Source organism: Trachypithecus francoisi, unplaced genomic scaffold (genome assembly GCF_009764315.1).
Source record: "Trachypithecus francoisi isolate TF-2019V2 unplaced genomic scaffold, Tfra_2.0 Lachesis_group17, whole genome shotgun sequence".
In the NCBI taxonomy this organism is placed as follows: Eukaryota; Metazoa; Chordata; class Mammalia; order Primates; family Cercopithecidae; genus Trachypithecus; species Trachypithecus francoisi.
The window spans coordinates 3,260,995-3,280,758 of NW_022681462.1; the positions used below are offsets into that span (position 1 = coordinate 3,260,995).

Below are 19,764 nucleotides of genomic sequence, written 5' to 3' on the forward strand. Positions count from 1 at the left end.
CTGATCTGTACGAATTCTTAACAGTTCCGTAATACCAAAGCTGATTACATCTTCCAAATGGTTAGAGCAAGAATAAGGAATTAAGAGTACTAACTTAAAAAACCCACTACAACAGCAGAACCACCTGGGCAAAATGCACGAGTAGAAAACGGGAAGCAGAACAGGAAAACAGGAACTCAGGTTGTTGCAGCCTCATGTAGGATGACACATCTCCACTCTACTGTATTCAAGTGTGGCCACGGATCTGTTTGTGTCAGATCCATGTGCGTCTGTCTTATCATGCCCTCCCCCGCCTCTTCTCTCTGCTGGTTTCAGCGGGAGGCTGCTCTGAGTGTCTACATCCTGCAGATGCAGGAGATGGAGACAAGCCCACTCTTCCCTCCCCTCCCCAGTAGAAGTGGTGTCAGATACAGGGGAGAAAGGGAGGGGAGACAGGTCCTGAGCTGGAGCAGGGGGTGAGAATACTGAAACGACAGCAGAGGGTTCCCATATTTAACTTACCTGTGACAATGCTGGAAGGGCTATTACATTTATTCCTGTGTCACTGTTCGATTCTTGAGGTTCTGGTATTTGCAACAAGACTGTCCCAACTGGTTGTGGCAAAATTCCTGTGTTACAGCCATTTACTGGTTCTTTCCTTTTGCCGCCATGTGCCTCTGCCTGCTGGACAGCACAGACTTGCTCTACCTGTTCCCGGAGATCAGGTGGAAGTGCTTCCAAAACAGACTGATCAAGCTATGAAATGCCAAACATACGAGTTTGAAGTTTATTAAAGCATGCTCAGAGATGAGGTGTTTGGGAGTTAACATGCCACTTTGAATTTCAATTTGAACACTGGATAATCAATGTAAGGTACAGACAGATCATCAAGCTAGGAAAGCCACCCCCAAAACTCAGCACATTTTTGGAACGTCTTGGCCTTTTGTCATTGAAGCCTGAAGTAGTATGTGTAGTCTGGAGAAAAGTGTATATACTCCTGGCCACTACCACATGACCAGGTAAGTCCAAATACACTCACAGAATGTCCTGCAATTGGGGTCAACAGATACGGATAGCCTTGGTGAAGCTCAAATTAGATCTCACCCCTGGGGAGGGGTGAAGGCCTGAGGCACATGTTAAAATTCTGGACAGGTTAACAGTCCTGAGTCAAAAGTTCACCTCTCAGATGACAGACTGCCCAAAAATACAAATAATTCTACTCTGACAGCAGCACACTGGAAGAAAGGGTGTCTAGAAGCTGAATTTTCTCTAACTTGCAGGACAGAACCCACTGTTCCTTTGACCAGGGCCTCCCTCCACCTGTCCATGCACATCTGGCCCTTTGGAAACATGCAACCCCATCAACTGGGTAGGCCAATCTTACCTTGCCAGGAGTAACTAATTGTGGGTATCTGTCACCATACAAGCGTATCAGCATTGCCCCTTCCCCTAGTTTTACAGCCAGTATTTAACATCTCCTGCCTCCTTCCATGCAGGGGGTGCGGGGGCACAAATAAACTTGCCCAATATAGCTTAAGGTGCTACCTTACTTTCAAGGACCAAGGGATGCCAACAGCATATCACATGTACAGCCCACACAAGCTGAATTAAACCATCCAAAACTCCAGAGACCTGTTTGCAAATACTGCAAAAGCATTTCGACATAAGGCCTCTACTTCACCACTAATCACCAAAGCTGCCTTGCTGAATACAGTAAGTCTACATGATGACCACTGTCACAGACAATGGCAGTCCACAGGAGGACTGCCTTTCAGCTATGCTTTACAACTTGCAAGAGTGGCAAATCTTTGCAAAAGCACTTTCATTCAACCCAATTATTGCTTATTTAGAATCCAACATCATGATCTACCCGAACAAGTGACCCGTTCTCCCTTTCTTGATTAAATGGATGAAGAAATAAAAATGCCATTTTCATTTGTAAACCTGTATTTTTGTACTTATATTTAAGACTATAAAATGTACTTATATTTAGGACTATAAAAATGTACCTGGGAAGGTGACGGGACCTCTATACTCAGGTTAAGTCTTGACTGCACACTGACAGGAGAATGCAGACCATTCCATTTCCCTGAAGACTCAGCCTTGTTAGTATCAGGACTGGTCGGCAGATGTGCGGGAAAAGGTGGCAAAGTGCAAGTTCTAGAAGCAGATGATATTTCCAGATCCACAGCAGTCCGAAATACTACAAAGAGAAAATACATAAAATAGCCTCTTCAGATCATCGGGCAGGGCCTTTAATCCCTGATTTCCTCTGTCCATTACAAATAAAAAAACTTTATTATTGATTCATCATAATGAAGAATATAATTTTTTTAAATCACATAAAGCTGTGTCAAGTTTAAAACCAACTGCCGTCTTTCCAAGGACATAAGCAGCACCTAAACGAGAACCCCACTGATGACCACCAACCTTCTTTGTGCTCCTCTTCTGTGGATTTCTTAGCTTTCTGAACTTGGAAGATATCACGGACAGAGTATGACCCACCAGGAAAGTGGCTCGACTGAACTGATGGGCGACTGGGACATGTGGAAGGGTTCAGATTAGTTGGAACCAACTGATTCACGTGAATCCCAACCTAGAACCCAGAATAAAGAATATGCTTCCAGGAAAACTAAAGTAAAATATGAATTCAGCTAAGCAAAATCCTCAGCAAATCCTTTTCACTAACTCCTAGATCCTGTTTCTAGAATAAAGGTAAATGAAAGTATTCAAACAACAGCATTCTATATAACTTATTACAAAAACAATTTCTAGACTAGCTAGTGAGTGGTCATTCATCTCAAACTTCAGAGTATCCAATTCTCCCAAAATATACCAAAATGTCTTTAAAATCAGAAAATCCAAACAAGTGGAATACTGTATATTTCACTGATGTTCTAGTCAACTAAGGTTTTAAATTAGGATAAAAAAAAATCTAAGAGAGGACAGGCTACTTGGAAACTTAACTATTTTTATCTTTTTAAAATGAAATACTTCTCAAAAAATACTGGTGGGACTGGTGAACAGCAGGCACACCGCAGACCCCTCCATAAAGTGCCATTGTAACAGTATTTCAGGGAGAAATTACAATTACGGCTGGCTTAGTGACTAATCCTTCAACAAAGCCCACAATCAAGCCAGAACAACCCTTAACGTACACATGCACACATAAAACTAAACCTACAAAGGTTCTTTTTTTTTTTTTTTTTCTTTTGAGACACAGCCTCATTGTGTCACCCAGGCTGGAGTGCAATGGCATGATCTTGGCTCATGCAAGCTCTGCCTTTTGGGTTCAAGTGATTCTCCTGCCTCAGCCTCCCGAGTACATGGGACTATAACGCATGTACCACAACACCCGGCTAATTTTTGTATTTTTAGTAGAGATGGGGTCCAGACACAGTGGCTCATGCCTGTAATCCCAGCACTTTGAGAGGCCAAAGCCGGTGGATCACCTGAGGTCAGGAGTTTGAGACCAGCCTGGCCAACATGGTGAAACCTCGTCTCTAAACATACAAAAGGGTGTGGTAGTGGGTACCTGTACCCACAGCTACTCGGGAGACTGAGGAAGGAGAACTGCTTGAACCCAGGAGGTGGAGGTTGCAGTGAGCCGAGATCGCGCCCCTGTACTCCAGCCTGGGCAACAGGGCAAAAACTCCATCTCAAAAAAAAAAAAAAAAAAAAAAAAAAAACCACGAAAAAAATCTATGGTTTTGACATTTTGATGCCTCTTGCCTGTTTCAAAGGCATCTGGATGTGCTGTGGTTTCACTCCCTCCTAGGTCATCATATGGCAGACAGCAACATATGTTTCTGATTAAAAAGGAACTTAAAGGTACAAAATTTATGTATTCATACTCCTCACAGTCATATCTACTTCTAGGAACAAGAACGGGGAGGACATGTATATTAGCCCCTGGTTAATTAGGGGTACCCTGGAAAAGTACAGTAAGAATCTAAGAAAATTATTCTAAAATGAAGGAGATCAAAATGGAAAAAGTCAAGAATTTTTGTTTCTCTTTTCCTTGTATCACAAAGCAGCTGAAGACCTACATATAAAGTCCCTATATGCCAGCAATAACCATTCTGAGAGCAAGCCTCAAATGACACAAAAATTACAGAAAGTCAGAATTTACAAGCTTACTATACACTTACCCCTCTCATGTCTGATATATTTAGTTTCATTGTATGAAACATGTTTAGCATCGCCTTTCCAATTATTTTTGCATTATCTGTTGCCTGGTCAAGAGTTACAGTCCTGTAAGTGACAGAATTATAAAACAAAAGCTTCATTCCATATGTATTCACTAGTACTAAAGTCGTATGGAACGGTTTAAAAGAGTTATAGAAAAGTTGTAAACAGTTACAAAGAAGATTATAAAAGTGAATGCCATAGTCTCCCTTCAAGGAAGCCAGAAATACCAAATTAGTTACATTGGCAAAGAAAGGGGAAAGAAAAATTATGGAACACTGGAACTTCAAGGTAAAAACGATAATGGACACCTGGGTCAACTAAAAATCAGTTGAGAAATTTAGAAAAAGGTATATTTTAGCTAACACATGCAGAAATAAATACATATTTTCCAGCTAAAGCACAAATGAATGGTAAACACAATGTTCTTGATTCCAAGAGAAGTTTTAGGTTCCAAGATTATGTATGCTGAGGTACAGCAAATATTCAGAAGAGAAAGGTGAATTCTCGGTATGTTGTTTCTTGACTCTCCTTTCATTGTGTTTACAGTAAAGCCAATAAACAATTCTTAGATCTTTAAGAACTCTTGAGAGAGGACCAAATGATCCATCAGCATTACTAGGTCCCAAAGATGTGATGACCTCACCCATCATTTCCTTCAGAGCTGTTTGAGCTTCTCTGGCATGAGCAGGTGTCCCATTACAAACAGAATTACTAACTCAGTAACAGATTAACAAATTACTACCAGTTCTCTTTCCAAAGGAAAATTATTTCGTGTTTTGGATGATCCTTTCCATGTATAATGAACAAATAAAGTTCCAGGCCTTTAAACAAGAAATAGTCCCAGAAAAAAATACTATAAATTGAATCTGATTTTCCCATAGAAATGTTTAAGAAGACAATCGCATTACTTCATCTGCTTATAGAAATGGCCACTAAAAACTGGGCACAGTGGCTTACACCTATAATCCCAAAATGTTGGGAGGTCAAGGCAAAAGGATTGTTCAAGACCAGCCTGGGCAACAGAGCAAGATCCTATCTCTACATAAGTAAGTTTTTAAAGTAAATAAATAAATGACCACTATTTACTATTTGAGATATATGTATATATCATTAACACGTCAGTAAATATAATTCAAGATAACCAACTGATAAAAAATGTATTTCATAAATCATGTTGTCTAATTGTAATCTGTAATTCCTGCTTTCATGGTAACTTGGGAGTTTCTCTGTTTAAGAGCAGTCATCTCACGACTTAGCAATATCATCATACACATGAATGCACCATGTGTGGCTGGCATGAGCTAATCTTCAATGAAACTGTACTTCATGGTTCCTTGTAAGTAGCTTTCAAAAGTGTCAAAAGCCTCAAAACTTTGGTTTCACAGATGACATACAGTGTAACATAAAATGACATGTAAAACCACATATCTTCATATTGGTCACAAATCTTACATGAAGTTTGATATGAAGTAGTTGGCCCTGACACAAAAAACGAGGGTTTCAGGCCAGGTACACTGGCTCACGCCTGTAATCCGAACACTATGGAAGGCTGAGGTGGGCGGATCATTTGAAGTCAGGAGTTGAAGATAGCCTGGCCAACATAGTGAAACCCTATCTCTACTGAAAATACAAACATTCGCTGGGCGTGGTGGCATGCCCCGTAATCCCAGCTACCCAAGAGGCTGAGACAGGAGGATCGCTTGAACCCAGGAGGTGGAAGCTGCAGTGAGCTGAGATCACGCCACCGCCCTCACGCCTGGGTGACAGAGCCAGACCCACCTCACCAGAAACAAAAACAAAACAACAGGCTTTAATGCTTTTACCAGTTTTCAGACATGACAGTGATTCACTCACCTTTTACCAATTAAATGTATACACCTATGTAAATGAAGTTGCTCTCCGTGTTCACCAGCATTTTTCTAGCTACTATAGTCTGCCTTTGTGTATCGTTTTTTTGAGACAAAATCTCACTCTGTTGCCCAGGCTGGAGTGCACTGGCACAATCTCGGCTCACTGCGACCTCTGCCTCCTGGGTTCAAGCGATCCTCCTGCCCCAGCCTCCTGAGTAGCTGGGACTACAGCCAAACGCCACCATGTCCAGCTAATTTTTGTACTTTTAATGGAAATGGAGTTTCACCATGTTGGCCAGGCTGGTCTCAAACTCCTGGCCTCAAGTAATCCAGCTGCCCTGGCCTCCCAAAGTGCTGGGATTACAGGCATGAGCCACCACACCCGGTCTGTATCACTGTTTTTAAGAACTACACTGAAATTTCCCTCAGGAAAAAAGTTTCACCAAGTCCAAAAATTATAGCAGTCCCTTTGGTCTGCAGCCTTGCCCTTTCTTTCTGTCCATGCAGTAAAGTTAACAGCCCAAAGATGCCAAGCAAAGGCTGCCAAGGTCTGGAATGCCATCAAACCAACCTCCTGTGTGTGGGCCTGGCTGAAACCAAGTGTATTAACCTAAGCTGAATGCCTTAGGCTGATTCCTGCTTCTACAGAATACCAGATAACATGGGTTTACAGGTCTTTATTCAAACTCCTCCTTGGTTTTCTTCATTTTCTATTACTTATACAATTTGTACTGAAATACAATTACCAATATCATTTTTGAGGTGAGCTTACCTGGCAATGTTATCACAAATTCCATGGCCTCCAAATTTTGCAGTTTCTACAGGAGCCCCGGCCTTTCGTACCATGATTTTGAGAGTTAGACGTTTACCCTTCATACCAGTGGCTTCTAGTCTTCTTTGAATTTCTTCTGAAAGACTCAGAAGAAAAGCTTCTGCCTCTTTTGGCTATGGAAAGACAAACATGGAGAAACTTCCATTCCATTTTCCTATATACCTAACAATTGTTCTCAAGTATTTTAACTGAGTATTAAACATGTTGGTTACTCACTATCATGCTCAGCATCTATTAAAAAGAAACGTGGCCAGGCGCGGTGGCTCACACCTGTAATCCCAGCACTTTGTGAGGCCGAGGCCGAGGCTGGTGGATCACCTGAGGTCAGGAGTTTGAGACCAGCCTGGCCAACGTGGTGAAACCCCGTCTCTATTAAAAATGCAAAAATTAGCTGGGTGTGGTGGCGGGCGCCTGTAATCCCAGCTACTCAGGAGGCTGAGGCAGGAGAATCGCTTGAACCCAGGAGACGGAGGTTGCAGTGAGCTGAGATCATGCCACTGCACTCCAGCCTGGGTGACAGAGGGAGACTCTGTCTCAAAAAACTAAAACTACAACAATAAAAACCGTTTGGTATACCCTCACTATTAAATAAAAATACCCACCTTCCCAACAAAGTGAATGTAATGAGTACTTTTAAAAGATATTTTTCCTTTTTTTTTTTGAGACGAAGTGTTGCTTTTGTCCCCCAGCCTGGAGTGCAATAGCATGATCTTGGCTCACTGCAACCTCTGCCTCCCAGGTTCAAGCGATTCTCTTGCCTCAGCCTCCCGAGTAGCTGGGATTACAGGCGCCTGCCACCATGCCTGGCTAACTTTTTTGTATTTTTAGTAGAGATGGGGTTTCACCATGCTGGCCAGGCTGGTCTCCAACTCCTGACCTCAGGTGATTGGCCCACCTCGGCCTCTCAAAGTGATGGGATTACAGGCGTAAGCCACCGTGTCGGGCCCCTTGCTTTCTTTTCTATGCCATCATTGACTTGTTGAAATTTTTTTGTAATTATGTTAATACGTTCTGCTAGTAAAATGTGTTCCAACACTGTGCTTATAGCCCAAACATCATCCATCTCCATGCCTGAGGAAACAGACTTCTGAGGTCCACAGTGTAGGCAGAGAGGGCAATTAACTCATCACATCTCAAATCCTTATGATATGGTGTTGTTCGTACATACAAATTCAAGACATATCCAGCCGGGTGCAGTGGCTCACGCCTCTAATCCCAGCACTTTGGGAGGCTGAGGTGGGCGGATCACGAGGTCAGGAGTTTGAGACCAGTCTGACCAACGTGACAAAATCCTGTCTCTACTAAAAATACAAAAAATTAGTCAGGCGTGGTGGCAGGTGCCTGTAATCCCAGCTACTTGGGAGGCTGAGGCAGGAGAATCTCTTAAATCCGGGAAACAGAGGTTGCAGTGAGCCAAGACTGCGCCACTACACTCCACCCTGGGCAACAGAGCTAGACTCCATCTCAAAAAGACAAGACAGATGGAAAGCCATAATCTGAAGGAAAATGGAAACCACTCAGCCATCTGTGCTGCAGCTTTCCAAAAGCCTGCATAAGGAGGGGTTTGCTGAAACTTAATTTAACTACAGCTTAAAAAGTATTTCAAATTTTTCTCATCTTTGTTATTGTTTCACTGTAAATTAGATTATAATCTCAAGTTCTCTAATAACTGGCCCCCAAGGCATAATCTTTTAGTATATTTTCTCAAGAGCTAAGTTTCCTCAGTCTCAGCCTTATCTGGGGCTATACCTTACTACACACTGCCTTAAAAGGCCTTCTTGAGGCTCTGGGGATACAACAGTTTTAAGACTTAATTTCAAGCATCAAGGGTCTTATGGTTTAGTTGGAGAGGTAGGACTATGTAAAAATGTAAAGGAACAACAGACGGTAAAATCTGTTCAATGATCAGTACCTGGGTAAACCTTATTCCATAGTTGATCTCAGCTGACACAGATTTTCTTTCCTTTTCAGTTCGAACTGGTCTATCATCCAAGCCACGGCAGAACCTATAAAGCATCTGACCTGTTTTGGGACCAAATTCTTTTTGGAGTTTTGCCATGGTCATATACTGCAAGTCTCCACAAGTTTTAATTCCCAAAGATGCCAACTTAGATTCCATTGAACATCCAACTCCTAGGAAAAGGAATATATATAGTTCTTTAAGTATGCAGAAAAGCTACTAATAACAAGTTTATTAACACAAAATACCCACCATTTATACACAAAACTACTAATTTAAAATAATCTCTAAAGTCTTTAGGTGACATAACTGAAGCATCCATAAGTTGAAGAATTTTTTGGTGCAAAATCATGCTAGTAGGTGTATTTCTAGACTCTACTTCTCAATTCGGACTCCACACACAGATGAACAGGAAACTTTAAAATACGTATAAACTCAAGCTATCAAAAATGTCCTTTCTTTATTAGTGAATAATATCAACATATCTATCTTATTCACAAAATCAACTAAGGAATCAACTGTCATTTAAACAAGTCTATAGTGTGACTTACAGACATACTAGCCGACTCACGAAATGTAAGGGACTCTATTATGATTTCAGGCATCACCAAATCTCACAATGGTATAAGCTGTATTTTTTCAGTGAAAAACAGAACAAGAATTCACAAAATGGGCCCAAGTCCAAAAATGTTACATGCTATCATACGTACGTACCACTGACCTGAGGATGAAGGATCCTAACCAAACCAACTCGTGGTGGGGTAGAAGACAGACTTTTTTTTTTAATCAAAAGGATGATCTCTCTGAAGAGATATTAACTCTCCTACAGCTGGGTCAGCAGGCAGCAGTCCCTATGCCCTATTCTGCAAGATGTAAGGTTTGAGCCCCACCTAAAGGACACTGATTAATTCTGTTGCTCTAAGTTGGAGTCTTGGTTTTCTTCAATTTGCCCTAAATGCTTTAAAAAGGTACACAAATTTGGGAAAGAGGTTTGGAGTAACCGAGGGAAACTAGAATGCTTACTAAAATGGTTCCACACCATCAAGTAAAACTTTTCCATTAATGAGGAAAAGACAGCGTTGTGTTTCTGGTCTTCTGTAGGAACTTATCCAAAGAGAACTCAGGCTGGGTGCGGTGACTCACACCTGTAATCCCAATACTTTGGGAGGCCAAGGCAGGAGGATTTCTTGAGGCCAACAGTCTGAGTTTGAGGACAACCTGGGCAACTGAGGGAGACCCTGGCTCTACAAAATAGAAAACAGAATTAGCTGGGTGTGGTGGTGTACTCCTATAGTCCCAGTTACTTGGGAGACTGAGTTAGAAAGATCCCTTGAGCCCAAGAGTTTGAGGCTATAGTGAGCTATGAACCTGCCATTCCATTCCAGCCTACGTGCCAGAGCAAGACCCTGTCTTTAGAAAAGAGACCTCAGAATGAAGTCTGCTAACTTCTGTTCATTGTTATTATTGTTAATTCTAGCTCCTATCCTCCCGAGTGGTCTTCAGTAGCAGGAACAACCATCTAGTCCAAGTTCTCCCAGGAAAACCTCTGGAACACAAGGTTAGGAAGTTGTCAATGTGGGTCCGACAAGTTTAAACCCAGACACTTTATTCCTTAATGGAAGTGAGATGAAAGGCATTAAGGTTGCTAGTTCACATTTGTGCCATTTTAAAGTCCAAGCCAGAACAAAAGGCAAGTAAATACCAAAGACCCCAAGTTAACAATTAAAAAAAAAAATTTCCTCCAGAGAAGTACCATTCACCAAAAGGTAAAATTTTAAGTGAAACCTAAGTGCTTTTCAAAATGGGGAGGAGAAACACAAGGGAATAGACAAATTCCATACTTAGTTGGTCAAAGGTAGACACTTGGCCCAGCGATCTGCTTTTAGGAAAGGCTTTTTTCTTCTATTCGCCCTTTTTGTATTTCTTTTCTGTCATAAGACTTCTCAACATCAGGGAAGACTTTCTCTCTTTTTCCCTCCCATTGTTGCCTCACTTCCCACTCCCATCATCTGACCATGATCTTTCCCTTACAGTTGTGGGGAACCAATCTGTTCTCAGGCACTTGCAAGGTCAGCAAGAGACAAGCATCATCCTGGGTTGTGTCAGTGTGTGCATGTGTGTTGGGGTGGATGGGCGTGGGGAGAAACCCACAGTGTAAAATTTTAGAGTATCCTGAGTATACTAGAACAAAATTATTAGGCACTACAGGTGCAAAGGAAAGGCTCTATTAAACATCACCAAGTTAACCATAATCAATCTAATCTAAGTGGACGTCCCTCTATGAAAGCAGCGCAGCTCTTCTCCATGCAAGCTCATCTGATGGAATGAAATGGCCTGAACTGGAGGTGGGGGAGGGAGGCAGGGGCTGTGGTGTACCTCCAACTCCTATTGAGCGCGGGTGGGAAAATTAAACTTGGAGCCAGGACCAAAACCTTGAAGAAGGCTGCGAGTTTTAACTAAATGCGTCAATTAAGTAGGTTTTTATAAGGGAAAGATGGCAACTCTATGGACAAAAGTATGGGGGGCTCCAGGCCCAAACAGTGCAGCCACCTATTAAGGAAAAGGTGAAGGAAAATACGCTCCTTTAGAACCAAATCTCAAAGAGAAGAAAGAGTGAAGGAGGTTCCTGGTCAAGCAACTGGGACAAAGACCTGGCGTCTGTCCTTGAAGGGGAACTATTACCCTAGGTTAAAAGTGGCCAAGAATGTTCCCTCCTTGGCATCCAGAACTTGGCTATCCAATACAGACACAGAGGAGTAAACTTCAAAGAATAAAGTTTTCACCATCCACACTAGTGCTGTTCAACGGAATTTTCTGCAATGATGGAAATGTTCTCGTCTGCTATCCACTACAGGAGAACCTTGCTCCATGTGACCACTGAGCACCTGAAATGTGGCCAGGGCAAGTGGGGAACTGAATTGGTAGTTTTATTCAACTTTAACTCTAAACTGTACTAGCTTCATTTGGCTAAGGAGCTACTGTATTCGTGCAGATTTTATGAACACCTACGTGATCATGGTGGTTCTCTGAAAATGGGACAGAGATGGAATTCATATGCTGGATGCACAAACCCAGCAAAAGCTGAATGAGGTGCAGAGGGTCCTTCATTCAAGAGTGCATGCAAGGGTGAAAAGCCCTGCAAAGATCCAAAGAAAAAGTAGAAACGGTTCTTCAAACTGTAACAGTCGTTGGGGTCCATCCTTTCTTTCATTAGGTCACCAGATCATAGTCTCCTAAAGCAAAAACTTATTATTGTATTTTTCCTTCTTATGTAGCTATTCTAATTGTGTATTACTGTGCGCAGCACATATGTGGTCGCTAAACATTTAATGGGTACAAGGGACTAAAGAGGTTGGAGATGGGGCAAGTTACCACTGAATTTCTCCTGGTTACTGGTTACAGGACCAAGTTCCCCAAAGCATGTTCCATAAGATATAAATAGGTACTATAAATTTATCACCAAATATCTTTGAGAAATTACTAGTCTTTAACAAAGATAAACAGGGTTCTTTCCTAAAGTAATTCTCAGGTCTTTCACTGTACAAACCCCTCCACCACAGAAGGTTCCCTCTCGTGTATGAAACCCCTTTTTAAAGGAACAGCTTCTAATCTGTGGAACACACTTCAGGACAGGAGTAACAATGGAGAAGGCAGATATTTTACAGACCTGAAATGTTCTGTAACAGTCAGGTTAAGGATTTGGAGATTTTACAAAAACCACATGGACCACCGTGAGCGACGCAGACCCTGGCTCTGAAGAAGAGAAGGCCAGCTCTGCTGCCCTTTCAAATATCCCTTAGGAAATTCAAAGCTGTGCCTCAGCTTGGCCAGGACATGTAACTTCACACTTGCCCTTCAAGAAATAGTCTTTCCAGCCATGAAGCAAATGAAGTAGGATCACTAGGTCAAGTAGCTAAAACGTCCCTATTTCTATACAACAACAACAACAACAACAACACAAAGAAAACTACAAAAAGCATTCAATTTAAAGATGGTGTTTTGGACTAAATTGTGTCTTCCCCAAATGACATGCTGAAGTCCTAACCCCAGTACTTTACCATGTGACTGTATTTGTTTTTGTTTTTCTTTTGTTGTGTTTTGTTTTTTCAACCCAGTCTCACTCTGTCACCTGTGCTGGAGTGCCGTGGTGCGATCTTGGCTCACTGCAACCTCTGCCTCTCGGGCTCAAGCGACTCTTGTGCCTCAGCCTCCCGAGTAGCTGGGACTACAGGCATGTGCCACCTACCCCTGGCTAATTTTTTTATATTTTTAGTAGAGACAGGGTTTCACCATGTTGGCCAGGCTGGTCTTGAGCTCGTGGCCTCAAGTGATCCACCCGCCTCGGCCTCCCACAATGCTGGGATTACAGGTGTGAGCCACCACGCCCAGCCAGTGTGACTGTACTTGGACACAGAATCTTTAAAGGGGTAATTAAGATAAAACAAGGTCATATGGATGCGCCTAATCCAACATGACCGGTATCCTCAAAAGAAGAGATCACGACGGAGACATGCATATGGGGAAGGCCATGTGAAGACACAGGGAGGGGGGGTCACCTACAAGCCAAGGAGAGGCCTCAGAAGGAGCCAACCCTGCTGACACCTTGATCTTGAACTTCCAGTCTCCAGAGCTGTGAGACAACGCATTTCTGTAGTTTATGCCCCCCAGTCTGTGGTACTCTGTTATGGCACCCCTAGAAAACTAATAGAGATGGCTAGTGTAATAAACTTAAAACTCAAAATTTACATGCAGCTTTAAATATACCAGTTCCTTCTTACAGAAAACTGCAGTAAGATTTCTTATTAAAACTGTTCAAACTGTGCTGTCTACTAAGATAATCTGCTAGTTTGATTTTACAAAGTATTCTCAAATTAAATGTAGAACCAACCATCAAAAATGTCGTATTACACATTTCTGACACTAATACATCATTTTAAGTTATACACTAAGGGGGTCAGGGGTCAGGAAGCTTTAAAACTAACCTACCATAAAATCCCATTTCTGTCATTTAATATTTATGGCCTGTTAAGAGAAACTTCTAAGTTGGTTTGGATATTTTTATTAGGCTTAAAAATAGGCATCTAAAAATGTCACTAAATCTACTTTTAACAAATGAATTTTAAAACTGTCACTATCAATGAAGATGAAGACCTTACAAAGCTGACACAGGCACTTTATAATAAATAGGTAACTACACAAAAGTATGAAATAATTCAACATCCTGCCCCTTAGGTGAGAAAGGTTAAGATGGAAGGTTTTCTTCCACGAGTGAGTCCATTGAAAATACAATCCTTTTTTAGGCTTCCTTTCTCCTAATACAGCTCACACACATGCTACTTTACTTTTAAATTACTTGTTTAATAAACTCAGAAAAATGTCGCTAGTCCTGCAGCATGAAATAGGAGAATCAATGCTCAAAACTTTTATCTTTGGCCCAGGAGTCAACTATTTCAATAATCATTTATTTAAAGGACTGAAAGTCAATTTCATCATCCACCCTTTTAACATTGTATTTCTTAGAATCTTGCTACTTGAGAAATGCCTAAAGTAAAACCCATTAGAAGCAAAACAAAAATGTAACATTAGGGTCCTGACAAATCATTTGAGGGGATATTCAGTGCAGAATTCCAAATTTTGTTTTTCATGGCACTCAGTAAGACTTAAAAATTTTTATAATATTCATGTCTAGGCAAAAAGAGGTCTCATAGTTCTATATTATAGACATGAAAAGGACTTATAATGCCTGTAATAAAAGTATTGTTAAAATATTTGTATTTACCTGGTAGATTCGTAACTAGCTGACCTCTGATAAAATCATCTACTTCTTCTGGTTTTAGGTGGTACTGCCCATCTGGTTTTGCTTTTCTAGTTGCCATTCTAGCCAGGAGAATATTAGAACCTGTTTAAAAAAAAAAAAAAAAGTCATCCAAGAAATAGTCACAATTATTCCTTAAATTTCCCAACAAAGATCTCTTCATACAGGTTATCTATCAAGTTTCTAAAAACAATGAAAATAAATTTTGATTATTTTAAATAAGGTGTAGAATTTTGCTAAGTATTTCAGAGTATAACCAGTGGAGTACTGGGACAGAGGTTTCTCTCTAACACAAGTGCCATTTCAGCATCTACCCGGAAGCAGGAATGGAGAAAGCAATCCTGATCTTATTTTTTCTGTTTTGTTTTGTTTTTGAGACGGAGTCTCTCTCTGTCGCCCAGGCTGGAGTGCAGTGGTGCAATCTCAGCTCACTGCAAGCTCCGCCTCCCGGGCTCACGCCATTCTCCTGCTTCAGCCTCCTGAGTAGCTGGGACTACAGGCGCCGCCACCACGCCCAGCTCATTTTTTTATATTTTTAGTAGAGACGGGGTTTCACCATATTAGCCAGGATGGTCTGGATCTCCTGACGTCGTGATCCACTCGCCTCCGCCTCCCCAAGTGCTGGAATTACAGGCATGAGCAGTCCTGATCTTAAGAGTGGGTATTTGTAGGAAGTGAAGGCCACGATCAAAGAGTAGTTCATGTTCCCAACCACAGGAGCCAGGACTTGTAGGGAAACGAGAATAAAAGAGTGCTACTGGACTGGGGAAACCAGAAAGACCAAAGAACTAGCAGGAACTGAGGGTAGAAGAGTCTTCAAAACGCAGAGAGACAGGCAGTGAGGTTCACGGTGTGAGTGTGGGCAGGGGCCACAGAAGAGGTGGAGGAAAAGGGCACCAAGCCCTGAGGAAGGGGCAGGGATCTGCAGGGCTCAGCTGCTAGGTGGGCTTCTCTGTGAATACGAAAATCTCCAGACACAGAGAAGACTTACACTGAGGACATATCTTGGTTTTACAGAAGACTTATGTAAAAACTATACACTTTCCTAAAGTAAATACAGAGGTCCATGAAGAGGGCAAGTTCTGGGAAGCCACACCAAGATGACAGAAGTAGTGAGTTCAGGGGAAGGGAAGGAACTGAGGAGCGGAAATATAAAGTGGGACTTTGGCACTACATCTGCTTGAACTTAAAAAGAATGGATTCATATGATCACTTATAAATGAAAATTAAGGACAATTAAAAACAAAAAAATAAAACTGTGCCTGACAATGGAATACAGAATTCCTAACTGAAATGTTACCAACATCTGTGGGTCAACACCAGGGGGTAAAAGGTAAGCCAGCCAGTAGCTGTAGGAATGCTGGGAATGTATTAATCATACTTTTTATTTTCTGTATCTTGTGGTGTTTTGAAATCTTTACAATCCTGCTGGCTGGGGAGAGACTGCCCTCCCAGGGCTGGCTCAGTTCGAAAGACAGTAAGCCTCTTACTTGGAAGCACACTTGTCATATGCAGCCTAACCACCTCCTGCCCCCAACTGTCCCAGGGCCAGCTACCAGGCAACTAGGGACCACCCTAGGGCCCACAGCCCACCAGAATTACTCAAACTAGCCACTCCTAAAGTGTTTCCTCAGCCCTGCCTTGCCTTTCTGAAAACAAACACACAAAAAAACGCTAACAAAGGCTCTGGAGCCTAGGCTTTCGTTCCACCACTCCTTCTGCTTCTGTCTCCTAACCACCCTGGTGCTTGCCCAGTAGTCCTGCGTAGCATGGTATGCCCCTCCTCTCGGGAAATGCAAGTAACCAATTCTTCTTTCAATGGCATTAGCCTCTCCGCATCACCACTCAGTCATCAGTAAATTTCATGGGTACAAAGGAGACAGGGAACTTTGGAGGAAGAAGAGTTGTTGGATGAAGATGGAGGAGTAATAGTTGGAAGTGACAATGGCAAGCTAAGACAAAGTTAACTTTACCTTCCAAGCCTGTGGTATACTGAGTATGGCAGCAACAAACTGGCTCTAGTAACAGAATGGCAAGAAAAGGGGTATCTCGCCAGAAGGTAATGAGTGGGTTAAGAAAGGAAGAGATGACTCAGGGAAGCTTAAGTATGAGAGTTCCACAGGACACGGCTGCAAGAACCAACAAAAGCAGGCTAAGTATTGGGAGTAGCTGCGGAAACAAAATGCAAGGCTTAAAGAGGGCATGGATGCAGATGGAAGAGCGACTGAAGAGTTACCGAGAGCACTTGGAGTCAGGGTGGCTTCTAGAGCTGAGTGAAGACAGGAACAGCTCCATGTGCCAGGAGGCTAAGGTGCAGAGAGTAACAAGACTCAAACTTAACATGTAACTCTAAACCCATACCACCACCTAGCGTTAAATACAACTTCCGTTCACTTTTGGGGAAAAAAAAATTGTTTACAAATGTTGAATTAAACCTTTCCAACCTTTTAAGAACAAGTAAGAAATATTCCAACTTATTTATTGTGAAGATTATCAACCACTTACTTATATTTCCAACACTTACTTCGTGTATCACACAATTGCAAGCAATGCTAAAAACTTTTACAAGTGAGAGGAAGCTAATAAAAACAAAAACTCCTTAAAATTAACTGATATTCAAGAATCTTAAAGTAACTCTTTTGAGTACAAGATAAGCTAGATACTAACCCATTCCAACAGAGGCAGCACACTTCGTCTGGTCTTTGATTTCCATACGAACAGCATTTGCAAATTCATCAGGAGTAAGTTTGGTCTCTGCAAGGATTTCGGTGATGTCCACCAGTGCTTCATCACAGCTGACAGCTTCAATGTTATGAGTGTAGCTATCAACACAGAGCAAAGGCAACAAATCACAGCCACAGCCACCATCTAGTAGACCCAGTGTTGCAAAATAAAGGCTTCTTACCCTATCTTTTTTCTATTTCCTCACAAGGCATTTTTTTTTTTTTTTTTTGAGACGGAGTCTGGCTCTGTCGCCCAGGCTGGAGTACAGTGGCCGGATCTCAGCTCACTGCAAGCTCTGCCTCCCAGGTTCACGCCATTCTCCTGCCTCAGCCTCCTGAGCAGCTGGGACTACAGGCGCCCGCCACCTCGCCTGGCTAGTTTTTTGTATTTTTAGTAAAGACGAGGTTTCACTGTGTTAGCCAGGATGGTCTCGATCTCCTGACCTCGTGATCCGCCCGTCTCGGCCTCCCAAAGTGCTGGGATTACAGGCTTGAGCCACCGCGCCCAGCCACAAGGCATTTTAAATGAATTGGCTGAAGTACCATTTTAGTCACCCAACTTTTAACTACAAAGTTAATTAGTGTGTTCTCTTTCTCCTTATTAACTACCAAAATACAGCATAGAGGATACGAAAATGTTTGAGTAAAATAACCAACAACAAAAAAATTTAAACACAAAAAACCAAAAATACAGCATAAATTATTATTTCAGTTTCTTTATACTGACAATACTTCTATAAACTTTTGAAAAGTTGAAAACTGGTGGGTGAATTTGAACTGTCAAAATATTTAATCTAATGGTTTATGAGACTCCTTTAAGGAACAGAAAAATGAGACAAATCAGTCAAATAAGTAATTCCCGCTCTCCTAAAACAAAAATATCAGCTAAATTCCATTCGCTGTAGCAGGCCTAGGATACAGAAGGAAAAAGTGGCCAGTCATCCCAACTGCTTGTCTGAGAATAGCATCTACACTCTCTGCATCTGAAAATACATTTTAGAAAATCATCTCATAGGATCTATCCACAAAAAGGATTTGTTGTAATTAGAGAAAAGAAAAAGGAAGACAAGAGTTCCTATGTGGCCCCCACAGTAATACAGGGACTAAGAAGCCACAAAATAGAACTGGACCGAAAATGGGAGGAAACCTAAGAGGCCTAAGGATCAAAACTATGTCTTTCATAATCCACTTGGTAATGTACATTAGGAGGGCGGTCCTCATCTCTCCCCTACACCTTACTATAGGCAGATTACAATCAGATTCATATCTCTGTTAAGAAATAATCTGTCTATATTAAAGAAATAGGTATGTTTTGTTTAGGCTTAAACGGTGACATTTTTAAGAACAGAAGGGTATGCCTGGTATGAGGTATTCTGCTTCAGAGTGAAAGCTGCCCTGGGGCAGGGAGAATATGAAGCTGAGACAGGATTTCCCAAGGGTGGTAGAATAACAACACTGGATATTTTTCCCCTGAGAATAGAAACATGGCACTGAAACCGTCTCCAGCCTTCTACCAGGACGGTGTACATGTGACTGTGTAGGAGTATGGCCACAGATCTCTCACATCTTCCTAACCTCAGGCACAGGCTGATGGTTTGCTCTAGGGCTTCAATACGCAGGACACAGGAGCACCACAGTACTCACCTCAGTCACCCATCCCTATCTAGCCCTCATTTGGATGCTACCACTGACCTCACCTTTCAAAGAGAATTTAAAGCACATTCCACTTGACAATACCAACATTCCTGTATTTGGGATTTATTTATTTAGTTACCCAACTTATACCTGGAAAGTTAATTAGTGTGTTTTCTTTGTATTAATAGGATAGCTATAATAAGTGGCTTATCATTCAGCACTCCCTCCTATATAGTGATGCCAGGAAACAATCAGTTCCTTTACATTTTCTCTCTCTCCTACTAAAGCAAGCTCCCACAAGGGCAAGGATTAGATATTCCTTTCTGAGACTAGCAGCATCTAGTAGTCACCTGTACTTAGCAGTACTGGTGTTCAAAGTAACGCATAAAAAGGAAGAGGCAGAGGTGAAGACAGAGGCAAGAAGTCTATCTCTTGGAACATTAATACTGCCCAGGAGTTGACAAACATTGGCCTATCATCTAGTAAATGCATTTTTACTGGAACTACACAAAGCCCATTCATACACATTTCCCGTGGCTGCTTTCCATTCACAACGCAGAATGGAGTACTTCTGTTGAGTGACAGAAACTTTATCTGGCTCCCTTCAGAAAACTATGCTGACCCCTGGTTTACAGCATACATAGGCTGGTTATACTTTTAACAAATTTCAGTTCTGAGTTAATATTAAATATATCTACATTTTTAAATACTGTTAAATACATCTACTATTTTAAATATTTTTAACATTAATCACCCTTTCTCAAGCCAACTCATCAACT

The 19,764-nt window shown here is 41.7% G+C and overlaps 1 protein-coding gene across 14 annotated transcripts in view; it reads right to left on the reverse strand.

Moving 5' to 3' along the window:
• REV1 (REV1 DNA directed polymerase) overlaps positions 1 to 19,764 on the reverse strand; it is an 88,634-nt gene that overhangs the window by 3,424 nt on the left and 65,446 nt on the right. For all 14 annotated transcript variants that reach the window (XR_004443922.1, XM_033239022.1, XM_033239023.1 and 11 more), the window contains 8 exons: positions 17,295 to 17,449; positions 14,592 to 14,711; positions 8,765 to 8,985; positions 6,793 to 6,965; positions 4,131 to 4,233; positions 2,410 to 2,575; positions 1,989 to 2,182; positions 502 to 735 (listed from right to left, as the gene is read on the reverse strand). Coding sequence is in view for 13 of the 14 variants with exons in the window: in XM_033239022.1 (XP_033094913.1) it covers positions 502 to 735; positions 1,989 to 2,182; positions 2,410 to 2,575; positions 4,131 to 4,233; positions 6,793 to 6,965; positions 8,765 to 8,985; positions 14,592 to 14,711; positions 17,295 to 17,449 (1,366 nt within the window). In the remaining variant the exon portion in view is untranslated. The remainder of the gene's footprint in view (positions 1 to 501; positions 736 to 1,988; positions 2,183 to 2,409; positions 2,576 to 4,130; positions 4,234 to 6,792; positions 6,966 to 8,764; positions 8,986 to 14,591; positions 14,712 to 17,294; positions 17,450 to 19,764) is intronic.